Raw genomic sequence first — 21,379 nt, forward strand, 5'->3', positions numbered from 1 at the left:
AATTCTGAATTTGAAAATGGTTGCCTTTTTATTTAAAATATTGTATATGGTTCCACCATTGACAGTGGGTGATTTGGTGGGCGTGGCATGGTCATACAAATTTTTTAGCTTTGTTGTTGCTCAACAGTTAGTGTGTAGAGTGGAAATAGTGTGTAAAGAAGCCTTGGAAGTGGTCAACAATCATTACTTGGTAGGGAGTGGGTAATACGTTCATTCATTCAATTACTGTTTTGGTCATAGAACATAGACAAAAACGAGACTCACTTTTGTTGCATGAATGTATTGTTCCTTACTTGCCTTTAGCTATGGTCGTAGATTGTGGCGAAGATTTCCAGAACCAACGCAAGAAATACTAAAACCTCACCTGCATACAAGGTATTGCTTTAATCTTACCATTATAAGCGGCTTTGATTATAAATGTGTAAATGATTAGTTATATTTGATGCTTATTTTACCTCTGTCTCTGAAAACAATAGAATAAACCATTTCGTATAAAGCTGTATTGCATTCATTTAAAATGTATCTGCATTCTTATTTGTCTTTATTTGGGGTCAACAACCAACATTGAGCATGTTCGTTCATTGACATCACATTCAAACACATTTCTTTGTTTGCATTAGTTGCACAGTGCTAAATAATTGTCATCACCATTTGGGGCTGTTATCTCATTAAATTATTACTACAAGTATGAAACAATAAAGAATAATTAGATTGATATTCTTATATTAAATCACTTTGATTTAAAATATTACTGTAGTGTATTGCCGCATTCACACAACTTATCTTTATGTGTTAGATATGTACCAGCAGCTTCTTCTAACTGGTCTGGTCTTATCAAACCCATCTATCGAAGTAAAAAAGGTAAATCATTTAAAGACTGGGTGTGTACATGGACAGGATATTTGCTCACCAAGGTATGTGGAAGTTTTCAATCTTTTGTAAAATTGTTATAATAAATATTCACAATGAGAAATTTATTAATTTAAAACACTGAATGATAAATGTGGTACAATGTATATTTTCATGGTACATCAAAATTCTTGGTTTCCGGGGTTGAATATTTCTGATAGCTTACCTCCAGCGTCAGCGAGAATACATTTACTTGTCAAGCTTGCTGCATTCCAAAATTAAGAGAGTGTCCTCTAACTGGACAGAGCTAACACTCTGTGTGCTCTTCCTATCCTCAGCACACAATTTACATTTTATGTGTACTTGTTATATTTCCATTGTGGTGCTTAATTTGGGCAAAAACATGTTGTTTCTACAATAAATACTTTATTTTAGCTGGAATTAATTTTTGCTGAAAAGACTTTTTGGGTGTTTTCTGTGGATTTTATTTTCACTGATTTTTAACAAGTTGAATGTAAAATATTGAAAAAAAGGTATATTCACTGGATTTTATTTTCACTGAATCATTTCTTCAGCAAAAATAGCGAAAATTAATTAAATTACAATTTTACAATAGACGACTTACTGATACATTAACCATATCTCAGGAATAACGTGATTACTTCGAGACAGGACTTTCTCTTCTCTGGGAAACTGACTCTTATAATATTACTAAACCATTATTAGTTTACCTAGCAATGTAAATCACATTGCTGAAGCCAAATAAATATGAATAAATAAAAAACAGGTTTACTTTGTACATTAAAACAATTTTGTGTTCAGCTGTTAAATCAAACCCTTTACTTTCCTTCAAAGATTAAACAAGAGAAGCCATCTCGTGTGTTCAAAGCATGTAGTATGATCATAAAGCATGACACACAGACTGCCTTATTTTTGCTGCCCCATGTAGTGATATATGCGTTGTTAGATGGTACTCCAGATGAAAACCAAGAGGTGAGGTCACACATCGTATTCTTCCACGCTCTATGCTTAGTTTGTAAGCAGTCCTATTTTACTAAATACTGGAGGTATGTACGGTACCATCTAAACGGCAAATGAGACCAGTTTTGAGACTCTCTAACAGATGAAGATGCCAGACCGTATTTAAGGCCGATTTCGGGACTCTTGGATGCCATGAAGACTTTAGATACCATAAGTTTGGTTAATTCACCAGATTTTGAAGCTGCATGTGAATCAGACTCTGACTTTTATAAAATTATTAAATCATCAGGTTGCTTACATTTGTAGTGACAATATTTTATATATTAATAAAAGTTGCATGTGCACACATGTATGACATTATAGGAATTTATCAAGTTTCCAAGACAACTGATTCAAATCCAGATATACTTTTTAAATAATACTAATATTGAAACATATCTATAAATTTTGTGTATTTGACAGTTACTTTGCTTGATAAATTATCGTTACTGAATTTGTGTTTCTGTTCAGATTTGTACCGAAATTCTTGCCGTTTTGACACATGCAGAAAAGTTGGATGAGCAACAGGAAGGGGATTTCTGTCATATGAGCTCACAGACTGTCTTCTCAATCTTGGATCATTTGACTAAATGGACAAGGCATAAATTGAATACCATGGTTACGTCTAGAATTGTTAAGAAGGGTAGTTTCCCTGATCATGAAGGTGCGTTTGTTGATATTGCCTGTTTGTTTGTGGTTTGTTTGTTGGTTGTAGTTATATCTCTCATTCTTTATATTAACCATGATGCTCAGTTAGTTCATGATCTGTGAAACATCTAATTCAAATACCAAGAAGACTGAGATATATAATCCGTCTTTAAAGTAAACACAAACAGGACTGAGAGTTTTTTTCGACTTTGTTGAGCGCACCAACTCAACCTCACATGTGAGTGATTGTTCGTCGTCGTTCGTGTCAATGTTTTACTTTTTTGACTTCTTCTTGAAAACTACAAACCTTGGTGATATGTACCTTGGGTAGACTTCTCTTAGATTTGTTCATTTCATGATGATATCTTCAATTCCCTAATTTTGGTGAATATTTTTGTAATTTTTGGTAAAAAGTGATATTTTCGACTTCTTGTTAAAAACCACAAGTCCGATTGCTTTTATATTACATATATAGGTACTACATGTGGACCTCTTTCAGATTTGTTAATTTCGTGGTGACATCTTCAATAATCTAATTTCGATGATTATTTTTGTCATTTTTGTTGAAAAGTGATATTATGGTTCAGAGGTCGTTTTCACACTTCTGTTTGTCAACTTGTCAAGGTCCTGGGCATGACGTTAAAACTGCATCCGGTTGTGGAGTTTTTGTACTTGGGAGAATGAAGTTACCCTTTGCCACAACTATCTCCAGGTCACCCTTGGAAAAGGTGTCGCACCTGTCAGCCTTCCCACATAATAACTTTGGTTGAAGTCAGTAAGGGTATACGGTCATAAAAACCACGCACCAACTCAACCTCACATGTGAGGTATTACCTGATAATGGCAACGTTTACGTTTATTTAAATTTGTATATATTTGTCCTGGGTAAGATTTTAAACTACATCCGGTTGTGAAGTTTATGGACTTGGGAGAATGAGGTTACCCTTTGCTAAAACTACCTCCAGGTCACCCTTGGGCAAGGTGTAGTACCTGTAAGCTTTGGGTGCCAACTTCCCACGTAATAAGTTTGGTTGACGTCAGTAAGGGCATACGGTCGTAAAATTCCTGCACAAACAGATAGGTGGACAATATTTTATGTAAATATGTATATATATGTTTCAGTTTTCCTTAGCATTTGGCGGGGGGGGGGGGGGGGTCGTAACCTCTTGTAGTGAGAACCAGTGTGACTGACCTGCCTACGGGATGCTAAGGTTTTATAGTAAAAGTTATTAGTCACATCCGTTAACGTAATTTTGTTTTATTTATCCGTAAATCAAAAATCACAATAAATACAATACAATACAATACAATACAACACAATACAATACAATACTTGTTTTTAGTAGTAATAATGGTACGTTACTGATTTGCTTGTAATTTGACCCTCAGATGATCCACAATACAAGAAGGTCAAATGCTTTCTGGAGAAGATACCACAAGATGTGTTGGCAAAGGCGTCTTTCAATTGCAAAGCTTATACCAGGTCTTTGATGCATTTTGAGGCGTTTATTACAAATAAAAAACAAGATATACAACAACATCTGGGATTCATGCAGGTATTTACAAAACTGGATTGCAGGGATGCATTTGATGTTGAAATACTATCAGATTAACCTTTTCACCACCAGTCATTCTCGCCCAAATTTTTCTGCCATTTTTCTTATATTCTTCAATATTTCTGGAAATTAACCCTAATTTTAGAGCCAACAGACAAAATTTAAGTCAATTTTTAGTTTCTACTAAATATTTGGCTATTTTTGTCCCAATCTTCTGAAGGAAGGTGCAGACTATAAACAGGACTATTTTGTGATGAAAAGAGGGAACTGGTGGTGAAAAGGTTAATACATTAATTAGTGAAACTTTTTTGTAAAGGCTAATAAATAATTTTTGGCTGGCTTTCCCATGAATAGTAACTGATGAAGGTATATTTGAAAGATGCATTATTGAGCTTATAGAATACACTAATTTAAAAATATATATATAATAATACTGATGGATTGATTTGCTCTTTTAGAAATTGTATGTTATGATGGACGAGCCAGATGGTGTGGCTGGAGTATCAGCAATCAGGCAAGAGAATCCATCCTTGCATGAACAAATTCTGGAACATGAGAGCACTGGTATGTTCATGTGAGGCATCCTGCCCTTAAAAGTTGTGAATATTTTCAAATGTTACAATTGTGTTCGTTCGTTCATTCATTCATTCATTCATTCATTCCATGTGTGTGGACCTGTATGGTATGAAGGTGTGTCCATCCTACACCAGGTAAACTGCATGTGTGATTTGTTATAGCTGACCGGCCACCCAGTAGTGTTTTCTATTCACTTGTCTCAGCATTTTCAGTTGGAAGAGTAAAGTTGAGTCATAGCTGGTTGCTCCATGTGCTGTTTCTGTGTTTGTACAAAATGACATTATATCTCGGTATAGCTGAAAAATATTCTCATTGTTAATTAGTCCCCGTTCGTGCGTCCGTCCGGAGTCATATCTCAGAATCCCTTGGACTGATTCCGTTCATTCTTTGCATGTGCCTAGTACTTTATTTGGGACATATGCACATGCAGTGGTTTAGCGAATCGATTAAAAATGGCCGACTGGCAGCCATCTTGTTTTTTGAAAATGTCGTATTTTGGACATGCTTTGTCAGTTTTCATTCAAATGTAGTACATAGATCATACATGTTAGGATACATGTCCTGACCGTCCGTGAGTTCCTGAGTCCGTCCGTCCGTCCGTCCATGTGTCCGTCCGTCCATGCATCAGTCTGTCCAGAGTCATATTTCAGAATCCTGTTGACCGATTCCCTTCATTCTTTGCATGTGCCAAGCACTTTATGTGGGACATATGCACATGCAGTAGTTTAGCGATTCGATTCAAAATGGCTGACTGGCAGCCATATTGTTTTTTGAAAATAGTGTATTTTGGACATGCTTTGTCAGTTGTCATTCAAACTTGGTACATAGATTATACATGTTAGGATACATGTCCATGACGATTTATTTCACAATTGGATCAAAGATGGTCGACTGGCAGGCATCTTGTTTTGTTTTTTTATGCAGTATCTTGGACGTGCTCTGTCAGTTTTCATTCAAATTTGTACATACATGTACTTTATACATGTTAGGATCCATGTCCATGACAATTTGTTTCAAAATCTGGTCAAGGATGGCCGATTGACAGCAATCTGACTTTTTGGCCTTACTACTATATTTCTACAATTTATGTACCATTTTCATTCGTATTTGGCACATACATCATACATATCAGTGTGTATCATAATCAGATCAAAGATGGCCGAATAACGGCTGTTTTTATTTTTGGCCATATTACTACTACACAGAACACGTGTTTTGATGTAAATAAACAATCTGTTGTATACGCCACTTGGAAGTCAAGTTTCAAGAACACGCTCGTGACAACCCCTCTCTGCTTTAATATGTTGAGCACAAAGGGACCTTTCAAAAATTTAACGGGGACTGTGTCATTTTCAATGACTTGTTTAAATTAATGTTTTGAATTAAATTTTTGTTAAAATTAGAAGCTACAACTCTAACATAAGCTGCACCCATTCTTTGTGTGCAATTAAGAGCTGAAAATTTACTATTTCGCAAAATTAGAAACCACATTCCCATTGCATTGTACCATTTCAATAGAAGCTGCAGATTTTACAGTAGTCCTAATTTTTGGCGAAGTTCACCCCTGTGCATCAGTATGACATTTTATTTGTGTTATTCTGGAACTGGATCTCAGTCATACATTCATTCAAACATTCATTTGTAGTATCGAGTTGCTCTGAATCTTTTGATGAATTCCTGTGCATACTCTACTATGTTTTACTGATAATTGTTTCTCTCTTACTGCAGGCCAATTACGTGATGCATCAGCCTGCTATGAGCGTGCAATACAGCTGGAATCTGATGATGTCTCTCATCACCAAGGATTGTTAAAATCTTTAATGAATTTGGGACAACTAAGTACTGCCCTGATTCATGTCAATGGGGTTTTAGCTGATAGGTATGTTATCATATTGTTATCTTAACATTTTGTGATAAAGTTGACAATCAGCATATGTATATTTTCCTGCTTATCTTTACACTAACAGGAACTCATAAGTTGGAATTTATACGTTGATCCAGAATCAGACTGGTCCAATTTTGTTCACTGTTGGTAAAAAGACTAGACACAATGATCTACCGTTCATGTCAAATTGTTTTTGATTAAAAAAATATGTTCGCAGTTATTTACTTAAAACTACGTTCCATCATCAATTGTTCTTACCAAAATGATATTGTCGCTGGATGCAGCGAGAGCGCTAAATATTACCGATAAATATGACCGGTACCAGCTAAAGGCTGCCTATCAGTTTCAGTGTGTCAACTTTATTACTGTTCGATTACGCTCTTCCTTTGGAGTTTTCACGAGCTCAAGAGCGTAGTTTTTTGTATTGTTCTAAACTTTATTCAGTTGACAATAAACGGTGTTAGACGAGTTACATACTATGAGACGTTGCGTTATCCATAAGTCTGCAAATTGAACCTGCTCAGCGACGCCTGATAAAATACAGCTCAGTCATCAAGCCACAGATATCATTCTACCTCAACCTACTTTTGGTTTTGAAGATGGCGAAATGAAATTCATAGTAGCTCAAATTAACCATTGGGGGTGCTGTGCAAAGATACAGAAATACAAATATATATAGGTTTTTATACAGAAAATAAAACTTCCCCATCTGGTTTAATTCTATGTGTTGTTTTAGAAAGAACCACTGATCCTTTTTAGCATAAAGTAACTTTGAAGAAGTAACTACCGCTATGAATTTGGTGAAAAAAAAATACTCTTTACTCGAAGCCCCTGGATTTCTTGTTGAAAAATATGCAATACTGTAGAATACTTTATTTTCGCTTGGAATTTATTTTCGCTATTTTCGCTGAAGGGATGATTCCGTGAAAATAAAATCCAGCGAATATACTTTTTTCCCTATATTTCACATTAAACTCATGAAAAATCGGTGAAAATAAATTCCAAGCAAAACGCCCAAAAAGCCTTTTCAGCGAAAATTAATTCCAGCGAAAATAAAGTATTCCACAGTATGCAAAATATTTTTTTTAGGGGTCTGGCCTTACTAGTTGTCAAATTTATGTCCAACTTTACTACTAATTTATCTTTACATTCTGTCATTTGCATGCAGAACTGAATGGACAACAGATCTGAACTCCTATCGAGTGGAAGCATCTTGGAAGTTGGGACAGTGGGACTCACTGGAGAACTACTTGAAAATAGAACAGAGTAGTAATTGGTATGTGGGATTGGGAAAGATTCTACTGGCGGCTAAGAAGAATGACGAACAAGAATTCCGACTACGATTGAAAACAGTGAGAAATGAACAGATGGGACCCCTTTCAGCTGCAAGTATGGAAAATGGATCATATCAGAGAGGCTATGAATACATTGTAAGGTAAGCTAACATGTAAGTGTGATAACTTAAAACCACTGATTGAAAAGTCATATAGATAAACCAATAGCAATCCTTCTAGGTACCAGTAGACTGTAAAAAGGTTAATTATTCACCGGGTTTTGATTTTGCTTATTTCGCTGACAGGAAATGCGCTAAATAAAAATCCGGTGAACATGTAAAATGAAGCATAGAACACATTATCTAAATGATAAAACTGTGAATTTAAAACACACTGAATATGCCTGAAATGCTAAATCAGTGAAATTTAAACCCAGTGAAAATTAATCATTTTACAGTATATCAATTTTGTTAAATAAACAGGTTTATTGAAAAAATTTGGTGATGCGTTTTTTTTTTCTTCATTGTTCGGTTTTAAGTTTTCATTTGTGTCTTTGTGTTTTTTCTTCAAATACACAACAATAAAAAGTGTGTGAGCAGCCATTTTAGCCAACTTGCACACAGCAGACCTGGTTGGCAAATAGCAAAATTATTTTTTGGCTGTAATTGTAACTTTAATAATAATTACCTTGTGGTTTGAGACTAAAACCTGATCTGCTTTACCTTTCAGATTACACATGCTAAACGAAATTGAGCGTGGTGTGAAATGCCTTGTTGGACTGAAGTCTGATGACCATGATGAGTACAAAGACTCGCAACATCAGATATTAACTAACTGGCAATCACGACTAGACATAATCCAGCCATCTTTTAGAACACAAGAACCTATCTTATGTTTACGTCGAGTAATACTTGGACTAGTAGAAGAGTAAGTCTGTTTCTTCAGAAAGTTTTATTATTTTACATCTGCATTTTTGTCGGAGAATTTGGGCGAGAAAGTCTGATAGGGAAATGGTTAAGGAGCCAACATGTATATCGCTCGACTGATAATTGTTGGTCGTAATGATTTCCAAATATATGCTGTTCATTTCTACTACATTCAAATAGTATGCCGGACAATTCTTTATGGCTTTTGCTGTCCAAGTTTGTGTAAGTTGTACGGCCACCGGCAGCAAAAGCCATATCCAGTTCATAAAGGTTTTATTATATACCGTATAGGTGTAATTACAATTTTACCTCAAACACATGACGTAATTTAGAATGAAGTGTTTTGTTTTGAACGGGACAGGCTTGATACGGGAAATTATTGTCCTGATGTGAAGGTGCACTTCCCATAGCGTTACGAGGCCAGGCAATATGAGGTGTATAATTGTTATTGCACTCTCTTCTGTTTGTTTCAGTGATGCATCAAATTCTAATAAAGATATTGGACAGTGCTGGCTGCAAAGTGCTAGAATAGCTAGAAAGTAAGTTGAACTTAAAATATGCCCATGATGAAATGTATTGATCAATTTTGTTTGAACTTTATTGTTGAACTTTATTTTAATGCGTGTTTTGGTGCTTACCATATATTACAGAGATGGTCATGTACAGACTGCATATAGTTCTCTATTAAATGCTAGTGCCTACTCTATGTCACAGTTCTGTCTAGAAAAAGCCAAATGGCTGTGGTCCAAGGTAGGTATGATCATTATATATCACGTCAGAAGTAATATTTCCTGTTTGAAAATTTATTGGTATATTGACTATTTTTCTTTTCTTTTCCTAGGGTGACCTGCACCAGGCATTGATTACATTACAGAAAGGAGTAGAGGACAATTTCAATGAAGATAGAAGAATAAGATTATCACATGATACAGAAGCAATACGAAGTGAGAGATTTACACATGCCAAGGTATATTATAGTCAGTGTTACCTGTGTACACATGTCATTTCATCATTTTTACATTTTTAGCACTACAAATGTTTTATAACTTTGCGAGTTTTTTTTCATAGTAGAACATTTTTTACATACTTCCTGCATGAAAACATTAACACTTTGATTGTCAGCGTCAACTTTACTTCACACCATAAACCTATATTTTTCAAAATGATGACAAAGGCTTGTAGTCAATGGAAAATATTGTTTATTTTGTAAAAAATTAACTTGTACTAAGTGTTGCAGCTTTTTGGGTAAAAATTTGCATTTAAGAGGTTATGTAGTGTATTTACTCTTTTAAAAGCAGATCTCAAATTAAATGCGCAGGTAAACCAAAAATCACTGGTTTGGTTGTATCCTAAATCATTAGTTATTTTGACCATGGAAAAATCTCTGTAAGTTATGTAAATGTATGCACAACTGAGAGACCAAATATGGTATTTTGATTTTGTTATATGAGAACGTGATTTACTTAGGCTGTAATTTTCACGGACTCATCTGTATATCTAGTTTATGTATGGTTTATGGCACTTTGCAATATATGTTTATATTTTATATTTTGCTGTTTGTCCAGGCTTTACTATTAGTTGGACGGTTCATGGAAGAGACAGCTAAGTTTGAGAGCAACTCTGTGATGAGACAGTACAAAGAAGTAATATCAGTGCACAAAGAATGGGAAGATGGGCATTTCTATCTAGCTAAGTATTATGATAAATTAATGTCTACAGTGGCTGATAGACCAGAAAAACATGGGTAAGTCTTATTCCCAAATTATTAAGTTTGCAGTGAGTGACATACATGAGGCAAGGGAGCCTGATAAAGGGGCGTGGCATAATATTGGCTTGTCGGATCTCAACTTACAACAGTTTCTATGATACGTTTTTTTTCAAAATTATTGGAGTATATCATTTGTTAGTACATGTATATTTATTCACCTATTGGAGGTTGGAGTCACTGAGTTATAAAAAATGCATGGCTGTATAACTTCAGAACCTAGGAATTTGAAAAGATTATGTGATTTACATCTTGTAACTATTTTGTTTTCAGGGTAGCTAAATATTTGGCCAGTTTTTGGTGCCCGAATTTCTGCCTATGGACTTAAATATATAAATTATTTATTATATTTAATGTTTTGTTTGTTTTTGCAGAGAGATAGTATTGTATATTATGAAGCATTTTGGTAACTCATTACAATATGGTAACCAATATATTTATCAGTCAATGCCACGCCTTCTTTCACTATGGCTTGATTTTGGTGCTAAAGTCTCAGAGCAAGAGAAAAGTCGAAAATCAGAGAAAGTGTCAAATAAAACAGTTCTTGGACATCTGAATAAAGTAAGTGTGGCATTACAGCCTTATTAGTAGTGCATGATTTCTCATAAATGTCGGTATATATATATTAAAATAGATAGATTCAGATGGGACATGTTATACTGTAGAATACTTGATTTTCGCTGAATATACCTTTTTAGTCCCCGTTCGGACGTAGTCCGAAAACAGGGACTTATGTTTTGCCCTGTGTGCGTCCGTGCGTGCGTCCGTGATCACCTGTATCTCGAACATGCATGGACCGATTAAGTTCAAACTTCACTCATACATCACACATTATATGGGACATATGCACATGCATTTTTTTCATGATCCGATTAACGATAGCCGAATAGCGGCCATTTTAAGGCCGAAAATGCATCAAAATTGCACATTTTCACCATTCCGGACCTCAGTTATGCATGGACGGATTTTGTTCAAATTTGGTACATACATTAAACATAATAGGACCTTGATGCACGTCATTTTTTTTTCCGGATCAAGTTCGAAATGGCCGACTGGCAGCCATTTTGGTTTAAAAAATTTAGTTCTTGATCCGTATCTGAGACATGCCTGGATTGATCGAGTTCAAACTTCACACACACAAGGTACATCATGTCACAAATATGTATGTGCATTTGTTTCATGATCTCATTAACGATAGCCAAATGGCGGCCGCTTTAAGGCCGAAAATGCATTGAAATCGCACATTTTCACCATTCCGGAATGGGTCTCAGTTATGCATGGACGGATTTTGTTCAAATTTGGTACATACATTAAACATAATAGGACCTTGATGCTCGTGATTTTTTTTTTTCGGATCAAGTTCGAAATGGCCGACTGGCGGCCATTTTGTTTTTAAAAAATCAGTTCTTGATCCGTATCCGAGACATGCCTGGATTGATCGAGTTCAAACTTCACACACACTAGGTACATCATGTCACAAATATGTATGTGCATTTGTTTCATGATCTCATTAACGATAGCCAAATGGCGGCCGCTTTAAGGCCGAAAATGCATTGAAATCGCACATTTTCACCATTCCGGACCCGGATCTCAGTTATGCATAGACTGATTTTGTTCAAATTTGGTACATACATTAAACATAATAGGACCTTGATGCACGTCATTTTTTTTTGGATCTAGTTCGAAATGGCCGACTGGTGGCCATTTTGTTTTAAAGAATTCAGTTCTGGATCCATATCTGAGACATGTCTGGATTGATCAAGTTCAAACTTCACACACACATGGTACATCATGTCACAAATAGATATGTGCATTTGTTTCATGATCCACTTAACAATAGCTGAATGATGGCCATTTTAAGGCCGAAAATGCATCAAAATCACGTATTTTCACAATTCCGGAACCGGATCTCAGTCATGCATGGATGGATTTTGTTCAGATTTAGTACAATCTGTTGTACATATGCAGGTGCATTTCGATCATGATCTGCTTTGAATGTATATGTCACTCAAATATGAACGGAACGGGGACGTGTCATTGACAATGACTTGTTTCCTATATTTTACATTCAACTCTGTCAAAAATCAGTGAAAATAAATTCCATACAGAAAGCCCAAATTAATTCCAGCTAAAATAAAGTATTTTTCACAGTTATAGATATTCATGTGGAACCTATATTTGGCTACAACAAGCTTCCCAAACTTAGGATTAAAATATTTCATGTTAATTAATTCCACCACTAATATTTATTGTTATTTTATTTGATTCATAGATGATTGCAGATCACTGTGAAAGGTTAGCTCCGTATCAATATCTGACAGCATTCTCTCAACTCATATCAAGGATCTGTCATTCTCATGCCCAGGTGTTCCAACAACTTAAGGTAAATATAAACTTTAAAAGGAGATGTTACATTTTGTTTTCAGATCGATCGATAGAACAAACACTGTTGGTTGTAACAGTAGATTTTGTCTCTTGATACATTCGTACTTCTCAGTGTGTTGATTCAAGAAATTGTCTAATATGTTTATTCGCAACTATTCCTCTCTCGTTCACAAACACACAGTAGATATTATTATATGGCTATCAATATAAACACAGGTCAGCTTACACGACTGCTGGAGGGTACTTAGAATGATATAAACCTATGAGTGTTGTTCACTTGTCATTTGTTGTCAGTGTTATATTGAGTCCATCTGACCGTTTCATATCTAGGTCAATTACCATGATTACTGGATCAGTCTAGCATGATACTGCAGTAGCAGTTGTGTCTGAACACCTCAAATATTAAAATCAAATTCACCAACTTCATTTCAATTTCTGTTGATAGGAAATTATAGCAAAGCTGCTAGTGGTTTTTCCTCAGCAAGCTGTGTGGATGATGATGGCAGTTAACAAGGTAGATCTTCCTGTTTCGTCAGTTTTAAAATTCATACACACGATTCTATATATGAACATGAAAATTCCAAAAAAAAAAAATAAACATCATGTAAATGACTATCAAGCTCCACAGTGTACTTTATTTTGTAGCTTTTGATATTTTGAGCAAGTTTTAAGTTCAAGAATTTGCCAGTGAATCAATGAGTTCTATCATTATATTACATGTTCATATAAATTCATTTTAGCGAATTTACTTATCAGTGAAAATAATGAAATTAAAAACGGGGATCAATTAATACGTTTACAGTAAATTTGAACTGCACCGACATCATATTTCACTATGCCATGTACAAGTGCAATATAAATGTCATCTTTCTATGTACGTAAAATCTGTATTAGAAGCCGCATTCCTAATAGAAGTCGTACCCATTCTTTTTAAACATTTGAGAACCAAAAATTCATTGTTTTTCATATGTGTAGATGCTCTAATAGAAGCCGCATCCCCTCTGTTGCATTGTACCATTTTAATAGAAGCCGCGGCTTCTAATACAGATTTTACAGTAATATGTGTCTTATGATGAATGACAAACAAAGGACTAGTTGAAAATATTTGAATCAGATGTGGATTAAACAATATCTCAGTGGTCACTAACAAGGCCTTTCTATTAACCTTTCTTTTCTATAGTCTACCTATGCAATGAGAACAAAACGCTGTCGAGATATCTTCAGTCGTGCAATTGAAATGAATGCTGATTTGGAAAAATTTATACATGTGAGTATATGAGATGTACTCAAAACTGAATTCATAAAGCATTTATATGCTTTCTTCCTTTGATCCTGATTATAACAGAATAAGGACTGTTTGGTCTTTTTTTTATGTGAGGAAGGATACAATGAGATATCAAGCTGTGAAGAGTTGTGTGTATGAATACATTATTTCTTGTGCCAAGAGGACACTGCATCATAGTTATGTTTTTTTGTTATTCAGCACGCCACTAAATTACAAGATCGATTACTAGAAGTGTGTAACCATGCGGTGGAAAGTTCTTGCGATAAGCTGAGTATGGGTATGCATTTCAAGCCATTGAAGAGAATGGTTGAAGATGAGTAAGTCTTTTGTATTTATGTTTTTTTTGTGTTTTTTTACTGAATTCAATTTTATTATTTCCTGACTGCACAATGATATCAACAATAGATCCACATACAGCTATCCATTGTTTTTGTTTTCAGAAATGTTTTCAGAGATGCAAAAACGTTTTCAGGAATTCTGAAATGTTTTCAGCACTGCAAAAAAGTTTTGAGAATTACAAAAAAAAATTTAAAAATACATAAATGTTTTAAGAAATTCAAAAAAGTTTTCAAGAATGCAAAAATGTTTTCAGGACTGCTGAGCTGTTTTCGATTGTAGGATTTCAGAAACTTGTTCAAGACTCGAAAATGTTTTCAGAAATTCAGAAAAGGATTTGAAACTGTAGAATGCTCATTTTAAATTTTGAAATATTTCACACAGTAATTGATTATACTCTTCAGAAATATTTGTATGTCATTTTCTTTCATATTTTCAAGGAAATTCAGTCCTATTATCGTACCGTTACAAATTGCGATGACCGTTACATTGCCAAGTACACCGGGTATACATACCAATCACAATCCATTTCCTTGTGCAGAAGTCTATATTGCAGAGTTTGATGATCAAGTGAGTTCACATTTTTTTGAACAATTGAATCTTGTGAATTGTGCATATTTGCATTGTACGATTTGCACGGTTGAAGCTTAAAGGGCGGTAGTCGTCGCGCCACGCATGCACGAGATATATGGGTCTCATATAAACAAAGATGGCGACTTTGACTGTTGCGCAGATCAACGAGTAAGAATTGAGATGTTTCCAAGCTGTAATTAGGTATCGAAGGAGTCATTGGCGGTAATCAGTGCAAGTCACACCCAGGTCAACCTTGTAAAGAGCGCATTGGATTGTGGGAAAATCAATGTTTATCAACACAAATGTGACACATGCGCAGTGAGACGACCACCACGCTTTAACCTTGAAGGCCTTACCCACAAACCTGTGCTTGCATTAAGAAATGTTGTATTTGACCTCGATCGAGGAAGCAGAATATGATAATAATACATTTCATGCTCCAAATTATTGGCAAAAAAAAAATTGTGCTATTTTATAATTGTGGTTGGAATTTGTACTGTGCTGTGTCATGCATGCTTATCAGGTGCTTTAACATCGTCAACCATAAAACCAGATAATCCATTAAATCTTAACTGGTTGAAATGGGGAAAAACTAACAATATTTGATGTTTCGTGACAGATTGAAGTTTTACCTTCATTACAAAAACCAAAGAAGATTGGCATTCGTGGCACTGATGGAAAACTTTATTTTATGATGTGTAAACCCAAGGTCAGTATTTACCTTTTTTTGTTTACCCCCCCCCCCCCCTACAGTTTGCATTGCTGTGTTTAGCTATACAATATTTGTCCAATACATTGCCCATCCAAAACTTCAGCCATGGGTGATGTTTCAGCAGCTGGGTGATCTTTCGGTTACAAAAATGCTGTCAAGAGTTACAGAAAATATCTAGTGCAGATCAAATTCTTAGAAACCTATTTTATGAGTAATTTTTAGAACATTTCAATCTTTCCTGGCACCTAAATTAGAATCCAATTTACATGCAAGTATTTTGTAGTTGCTGATGCCTAAGATAAATATGACATAAAATTGTGACGAGTGTGAATGGGTGAATACCGTTTGACAATTAGCTGTTATCACCGTGAAAAACATCGTCCAGGACAGGGTATCAGACATATTCAGTTAATATTAATTTTCTGTTGAAGTAAATTTATGGACATTTTTATATACATTACTGACCTCAAGTAGTCGTTGACCATAGAATAGAATAGAATAGAATAGATTTATTTTACCAGAAAAAAAAGATAATTGTACAGTAACTTTATCTGAATAAATATTAAATATATATATTTTTTCTGGTGAGGACCAGAGAGGCAGCTCTAGCAGAACTAATCTAGTCCCTGGCAATATGTGTGGCCTAATATCAGACTGTCCACTCAGCATTGAAAAGAACGAGGACATATACTGCTCATTTTGCGGGCCCATGGCGTTCAGTATTGGGAATATGGCGTTCAGTTATATCTAGGAGATGTAAATCTGTGTGCTGTTTTTATACTCGATGAATGTACAACATTTACAGTATACTTGTCATATTGAGTAGTGGATTACCATGGGATGACTGAAACTAATTCAGAATTTTCAATTGGGTTTTGTTCTTGTTGATTATCTTTGAAATAAATAAGATAAAAATGAAATTTTCTTTTACCGATATGTACATGCACACAACAACCACCTACCAGGTACCGTAAAATCTGTATTAGAAGCCTCATCTCTAATAGAAGTCGCACCCATTTGTTTTGAGCAATTGAGAACCAAAAATTCATCATTTCTCGTATGTGTAGATGCTCTAATAGAAGCCGCATCCCCTCTGTTGCATTGTAACATTTTAATAGAAGCCACGGATTTTAATACAGATTTTACAGTACCTTTCATTGTTCAAACACAACCACCAGCCGCATTGCATTGTTAACACACTTATAAGCCCACTTTACCTGACACTGCAAACATTTTATTTCAGGACGATTTGAGAAAAGACTGTCGTCTAATGGAATTCAATGCTGTTGTTAATAAATGCTTAAAGAAAGATGCAGAGTCACGAAAAAGACAGCTTCACATTCGAACATATGTAAGAACTTTGAATGTACTCCATCTATATCTTGACATCTCAACATACATGTATTTACAACATATAGTAAACCAATTAAACTTTGCTACTAGGAATTTTCTCGATAGCATTCATAAAGACAAAATGGCTGACACTCTGTGTTGTAGGACCTGAGAAAAATTTTGAATGCTAAAAATTTTATGATTTTAACTGACTTGAAATTTATGAAATTTCGTTGAGAAATTAAAGTGGCTTACATCATATATACAGTATTTCCTCTATTAGAAGCACATCTTTAATAGAAAAGCATATATACATGTACAAAAAAAAACATGTTGACTGTATACTGAATCATTGAAATTTAACTTGTGTAGGCCATCGGAAAATTTCTATTTCAGGTAAGCGCTTATATTTCTAATAGAACAAACACGATAAAGAACATTTGCCCCGACTGCCGCTTTGTTAATAATGTACCCGGGATATAGAGAGTGCTTGGATCTTTTCTTATTATGTTTCAGACATTTCACATCATACTTTTGTGCACATTCTTTCATGCTGTTTTTGTATTTCCATGAATATTGATTAATATTCTGTTTTTTGGTTTTTTTAATAGGCTGTTGTTCCACTTAATGAAGAATGTGGTTTGATTGAATGGGTTCCTAATACTGAGGGACTTCGACATATTCTGCACAGAATATACAAGTAAGACATTTGTCTTTCCATTTGTCTGCAAAGCCGACTTTTATTTTCAAGTTTCATTCCCACTTTGCGAAAATATGAAGCATCATTCCTAGAACAAGCTAAAAAACATAAAATATGGTAAAAGAATGATGTTTTAGTGAAAAATATGATATATTGATATCCTGGCCTCGTGTTTCTCACTCATTTCAATTTGAGAGTGCTGGAGGGTCCCATCACTTAGACAAACATACATTTAATGTAACTGTTTAAGGACAAATAAAGCCCTCCTAACTTACTGATAGTGATAGTGATAAAAATAAAAGTTTCAAAAATGAGGTTTCATGTTAATTTTTTTTTTTTTTTCAGAGCCAGAAACATGTATGTGTCAGGACGTGATTTGAAGTCTATGACCGCTCCCAATTCTTCCAGCATTGAGTAAGGGGCCATGCATAATTGAAACAAGAGCAAAGCCAATGTGATCTCTTCATTTCTAACATTCAATCACCTCCACTCACCCTAAACAAAAGTTTATAGTTGCAAAACATAAAAAAACCATTAATAATTGAAGTGATGATGTTTTCTGTGCGCATACCGGATTCTGCCGTAAATTCGCCCATCCAAAAAATTGCCCTGGGCGGTTTCACGGCTGGTGGGCCCTTATTTGGGGTTCAAATTTTCAAAAAAAATTATCATCAAATATTTTTAGGGGCTTATATTTTCATTAAAAAATCCACCTACGCCGATTTTCAACACCGGCAGTTGGACCACCCAAAACGAAAAAAAATATTGCAGAAGCTAATCTGATTTTGCTAATCTAAATTTTTATACATTTTTTTCTTGCTGGATTAAAAAGTAGACAGTGCATCCTTCTCCAAAAAAATCACATTAACGAACATCATGTGCCAAATACAATTATTTTGTTTCATTTTATTAGTAACGAAAGTATATTCTAAACGAACTGCAACGGCAGAATCCGGTATATTAATTAACCACAGCCCTCAGTACAAACATGTACCATGTTTATTTTATGAAAGAGAGTTTTTGTGTTTGCATGAGAAGATCGCAAAATTTTGTTGCAGTTACAATTTGTTTTTTGAAGCTTGTTTTCATAGAAATGCCCTCATATTATCAAATTTTGTAATTGAATGGTACCTAGAAGTTTGATAATGTGATGGCAATTCATCTACATTATGCGAGTGTCACTGAGAGATTCCGCATCCTGTATAAAACCACCCGCGTTATGTACCGGTACCACATTTGTTCCTTTGGAAATGAATCTCTGATAGAAGCGCATATACACAAATAATAGACCATTTTCCGTTCACTGCGAGAATCACGCGTTATGCGTGAAATCGAACGTAAAAACAGGACAAACAAAGGTCATAGCGTCGTAGTCGCGTCAAACATCGCGTGGGATTCGACAAACGCGAAAGTATTTCGGGGACATTTCCATGCTTAATAATGTGCTGTCCACATTTGATGATAGGCAATTTCGATTAAGTAAGGGTATTCGGAAGCAATATTCCTCTGTCGAAGATCGGCCGGTCAATGTAAGCTGCGAAATAAAGAAATTCTAGTTCAAAATCAAATCGTTCGATTTTTGCGGCAGACGTTCGACGCGCGTCTTTCATGCATCTCGCGAGATCTTGCAATTGTACGGAAAATCACCTATTGCATTCATTGTATGTTGGATCATTAAAATATGACTTTGAACATAGATATATCATTTATATAATCATATGCGCTACTATCGTAATAGGGCAAATACATTATTTGCGTAAAACATATGTTTGTTTCCTGAGTTTTATTTGGGACAAGTAAAAAAAAATATGGGAAAATTTGTTTGGTTTGAATGATTTAAGGTTGTTGTTTCATATCATCTAAAACTATGTATCTTCTAACTGATATTGCTTTTACAATTTTCAGAACTAAGCTGAATATTTTCAAAACACGATTGTTGCCACGGTTTCCACCTGTGTTTCACGAATGGTTTTTAAAGACTTTTCCTGACCCGACATCCTGGTACATGGCACGTCTATCTTACTGTAGGACCTCCTCCGTCATGTCGATTGTGGGCTATATACTTGGACTTGGGGATCGACACGGTGAAAACATTCTCTTTGATTCAACAAATGGTGATACTGTACACGTGGATTTTAATTGTCTATTTAATAAGGTAAAATAGACCGACTTACAAATGTATATTGTGAACATTCAGTTTAGTGTTTCGTAAGGGATGACAATTTGTCAATGATGTCGGCAACGTCCATATCAATGAGGTGAGCGAATTATACGCTGTCTATATAAACTCAGTGACGTATGGCCTATGCCGGCCATTTTAATTTAATCACTGATGGGGACAATGTAATGCTGTATAGAAAAGGGTAAGGTGATGGAAAAAACAGACATAATATATGTGAATACGAATGTATTTATAAATATCTTATTCACAGAATTCCTGCATCAAGCGCCCATTGGCAGGTGTATATGATTTAAATGATTGTATAATTTGGGCTTAGTATGAAAGCAAAGAATTGATTTCTCATATGGAGCACATACAAACAGTGTGTTATTATTTTATGCAGGGAGAAACTTTTGATTGTCCCGAGATTGTACCATTCAGAATGACTCATAACATGACAGAAGCAATGGGACCAATGGGGCATGAAGGCATATTTAGGAGATCATGTGAAGTTACCATGAAAGTAATGAGAGACCAAACAGATCCACTCATGAGGTAAGTTGGATTAGATCGACTTATTAGGTGAGTTGGATCATCTGAAAAAAACATGTTTACATCATATCTCAGATATCATATCTCATCCGACTTCGTGCCCAGGGTACTCAGCTCCAAAAGTCATGCATTTTATGGGGTGGGCACTTACCGAGAAGCCCTCTCAAAAAAGTATGCAAATGAAAATTTTAGTTTAATCTGTGCCAGATTAAGGAAATATTACGTCTCTTTGGAGAAAATAAAATTTGATTTGCAACGATTTGACCTGCAAAAACATTTTTTGACCAGACAAGTCAAGTGTATATAACCAATCACAATGCTGTGTTGTACCAACGCAATTCTCTGGGAATTCTGAATGCATTCTGGTAATGCAATGCTGATTTATGGATGTCAAATTGTGATCTGTTGGGATTAATTTTGGATAAAAAACTGCATAATTTTAAAAACTGATACACTGTTTTTTAAAAAGATTACCTGAATATGGAATGAAGTATTTACCAAAGCGTAATTTACGCAAGGTAACTGTGGTCTACGCATTCACAATAATGATCAAAGACCAAAGTTTTATGACTGGACAGTCTAATTTAGGGCATTTTGGAAGTGTATGGGTTCATGAGTACTCAAAAAGTGAGTCAGATCATGTGAGAAAACATTCATTGATGACTAAAAATAGTATAGTCGTAACATTGTCTCTTTATTTTAGTGTATTAAAGACATTTATTTATGACCCACTGGTTGAGTGGAGTAAACCGTCCAAAAACCGTGCCTCAATGCTGGCAGAATCTGGTGAAATCAACAATGAGAAGGTAAATGACGGCACATTTTTTTCCTATATTTATTACCT

At 35.1% G+C, this 21,379-nt stretch overlaps 1 protein-coding gene across 1 annotated transcript in view; it reads left to right on the forward strand.

The window, feature by feature from the left end:
- Positions 1–21,379, forward strand: part of LOC102803834 (serine/threonine-protein kinase ATR-like) — a 67,979-nt gene that overhangs the window by 45,247 nt on the left and 1,353 nt on the right. The window contains exons 33-58 of the mRNA XM_085507356.1: positions 304–375; positions 797–914; positions 1,705–1,842; positions 2,341–2,533; positions 3,907–4,073; positions 4,532–4,637; positions 6,378–6,528; positions 7,703–7,969; positions 8,538–8,735; positions 9,208–9,273; positions 9,385–9,484; positions 9,576–9,701; positions 10,300–10,478; positions 10,874–11,060; positions 12,772–12,882; positions 13,330–13,398; positions 14,065–14,151; positions 14,368–14,486; positions 14,946–15,075; positions 15,698–15,787; positions 17,034–17,141; positions 17,734–17,822; positions 18,168–18,236; positions 19,728–19,977; positions 20,387–20,538; positions 21,239–21,341. Coding sequence (XP_085363482.1) covers positions 304–375; positions 797–914; positions 1,705–1,842; positions 2,341–2,533; positions 3,907–4,073; positions 4,532–4,637; positions 6,378–6,528; positions 7,703–7,969; positions 8,538–8,735; positions 9,208–9,273; positions 9,385–9,484; positions 9,576–9,701; positions 10,300–10,478; positions 10,874–11,060; positions 12,772–12,882; positions 13,330–13,398; positions 14,065–14,151; positions 14,368–14,486; positions 14,946–15,075; positions 15,698–15,787; positions 17,034–17,141; positions 17,734–17,822; positions 18,168–18,236; positions 19,728–19,977; positions 20,387–20,538; positions 21,239–21,341 — 3,445 coding nt within the window. The remainder of the gene's footprint in view (positions 1–303; positions 376–796; positions 915–1,704; positions 1,843–2,340; positions 2,534–3,906; positions 4,074–4,531; positions 4,638–6,377; positions 6,529–7,702; positions 7,970–8,537; positions 8,736–9,207; positions 9,274–9,384; positions 9,485–9,575; positions 9,702–10,299; positions 10,479–10,873; positions 11,061–12,771; positions 12,883–13,329; positions 13,399–14,064; positions 14,152–14,367; positions 14,487–14,945; positions 15,076–15,697; positions 15,788–17,033; positions 17,142–17,733; positions 17,823–18,167; positions 18,237–19,727; positions 19,978–20,386; positions 20,539–21,238; positions 21,342–21,379) is intronic.

This window comes from Saccoglossus kowalevskii, chromosome 13, assembly GCF_978046115.1.
Source record: "Saccoglossus kowalevskii chromosome 13, keSacKowa6.1, whole genome shotgun sequence".
NCBI lineage: Eukaryota > Metazoa > Hemichordata > Enteropneusta > Harrimaniidae > Saccoglossus > Saccoglossus kowalevskii.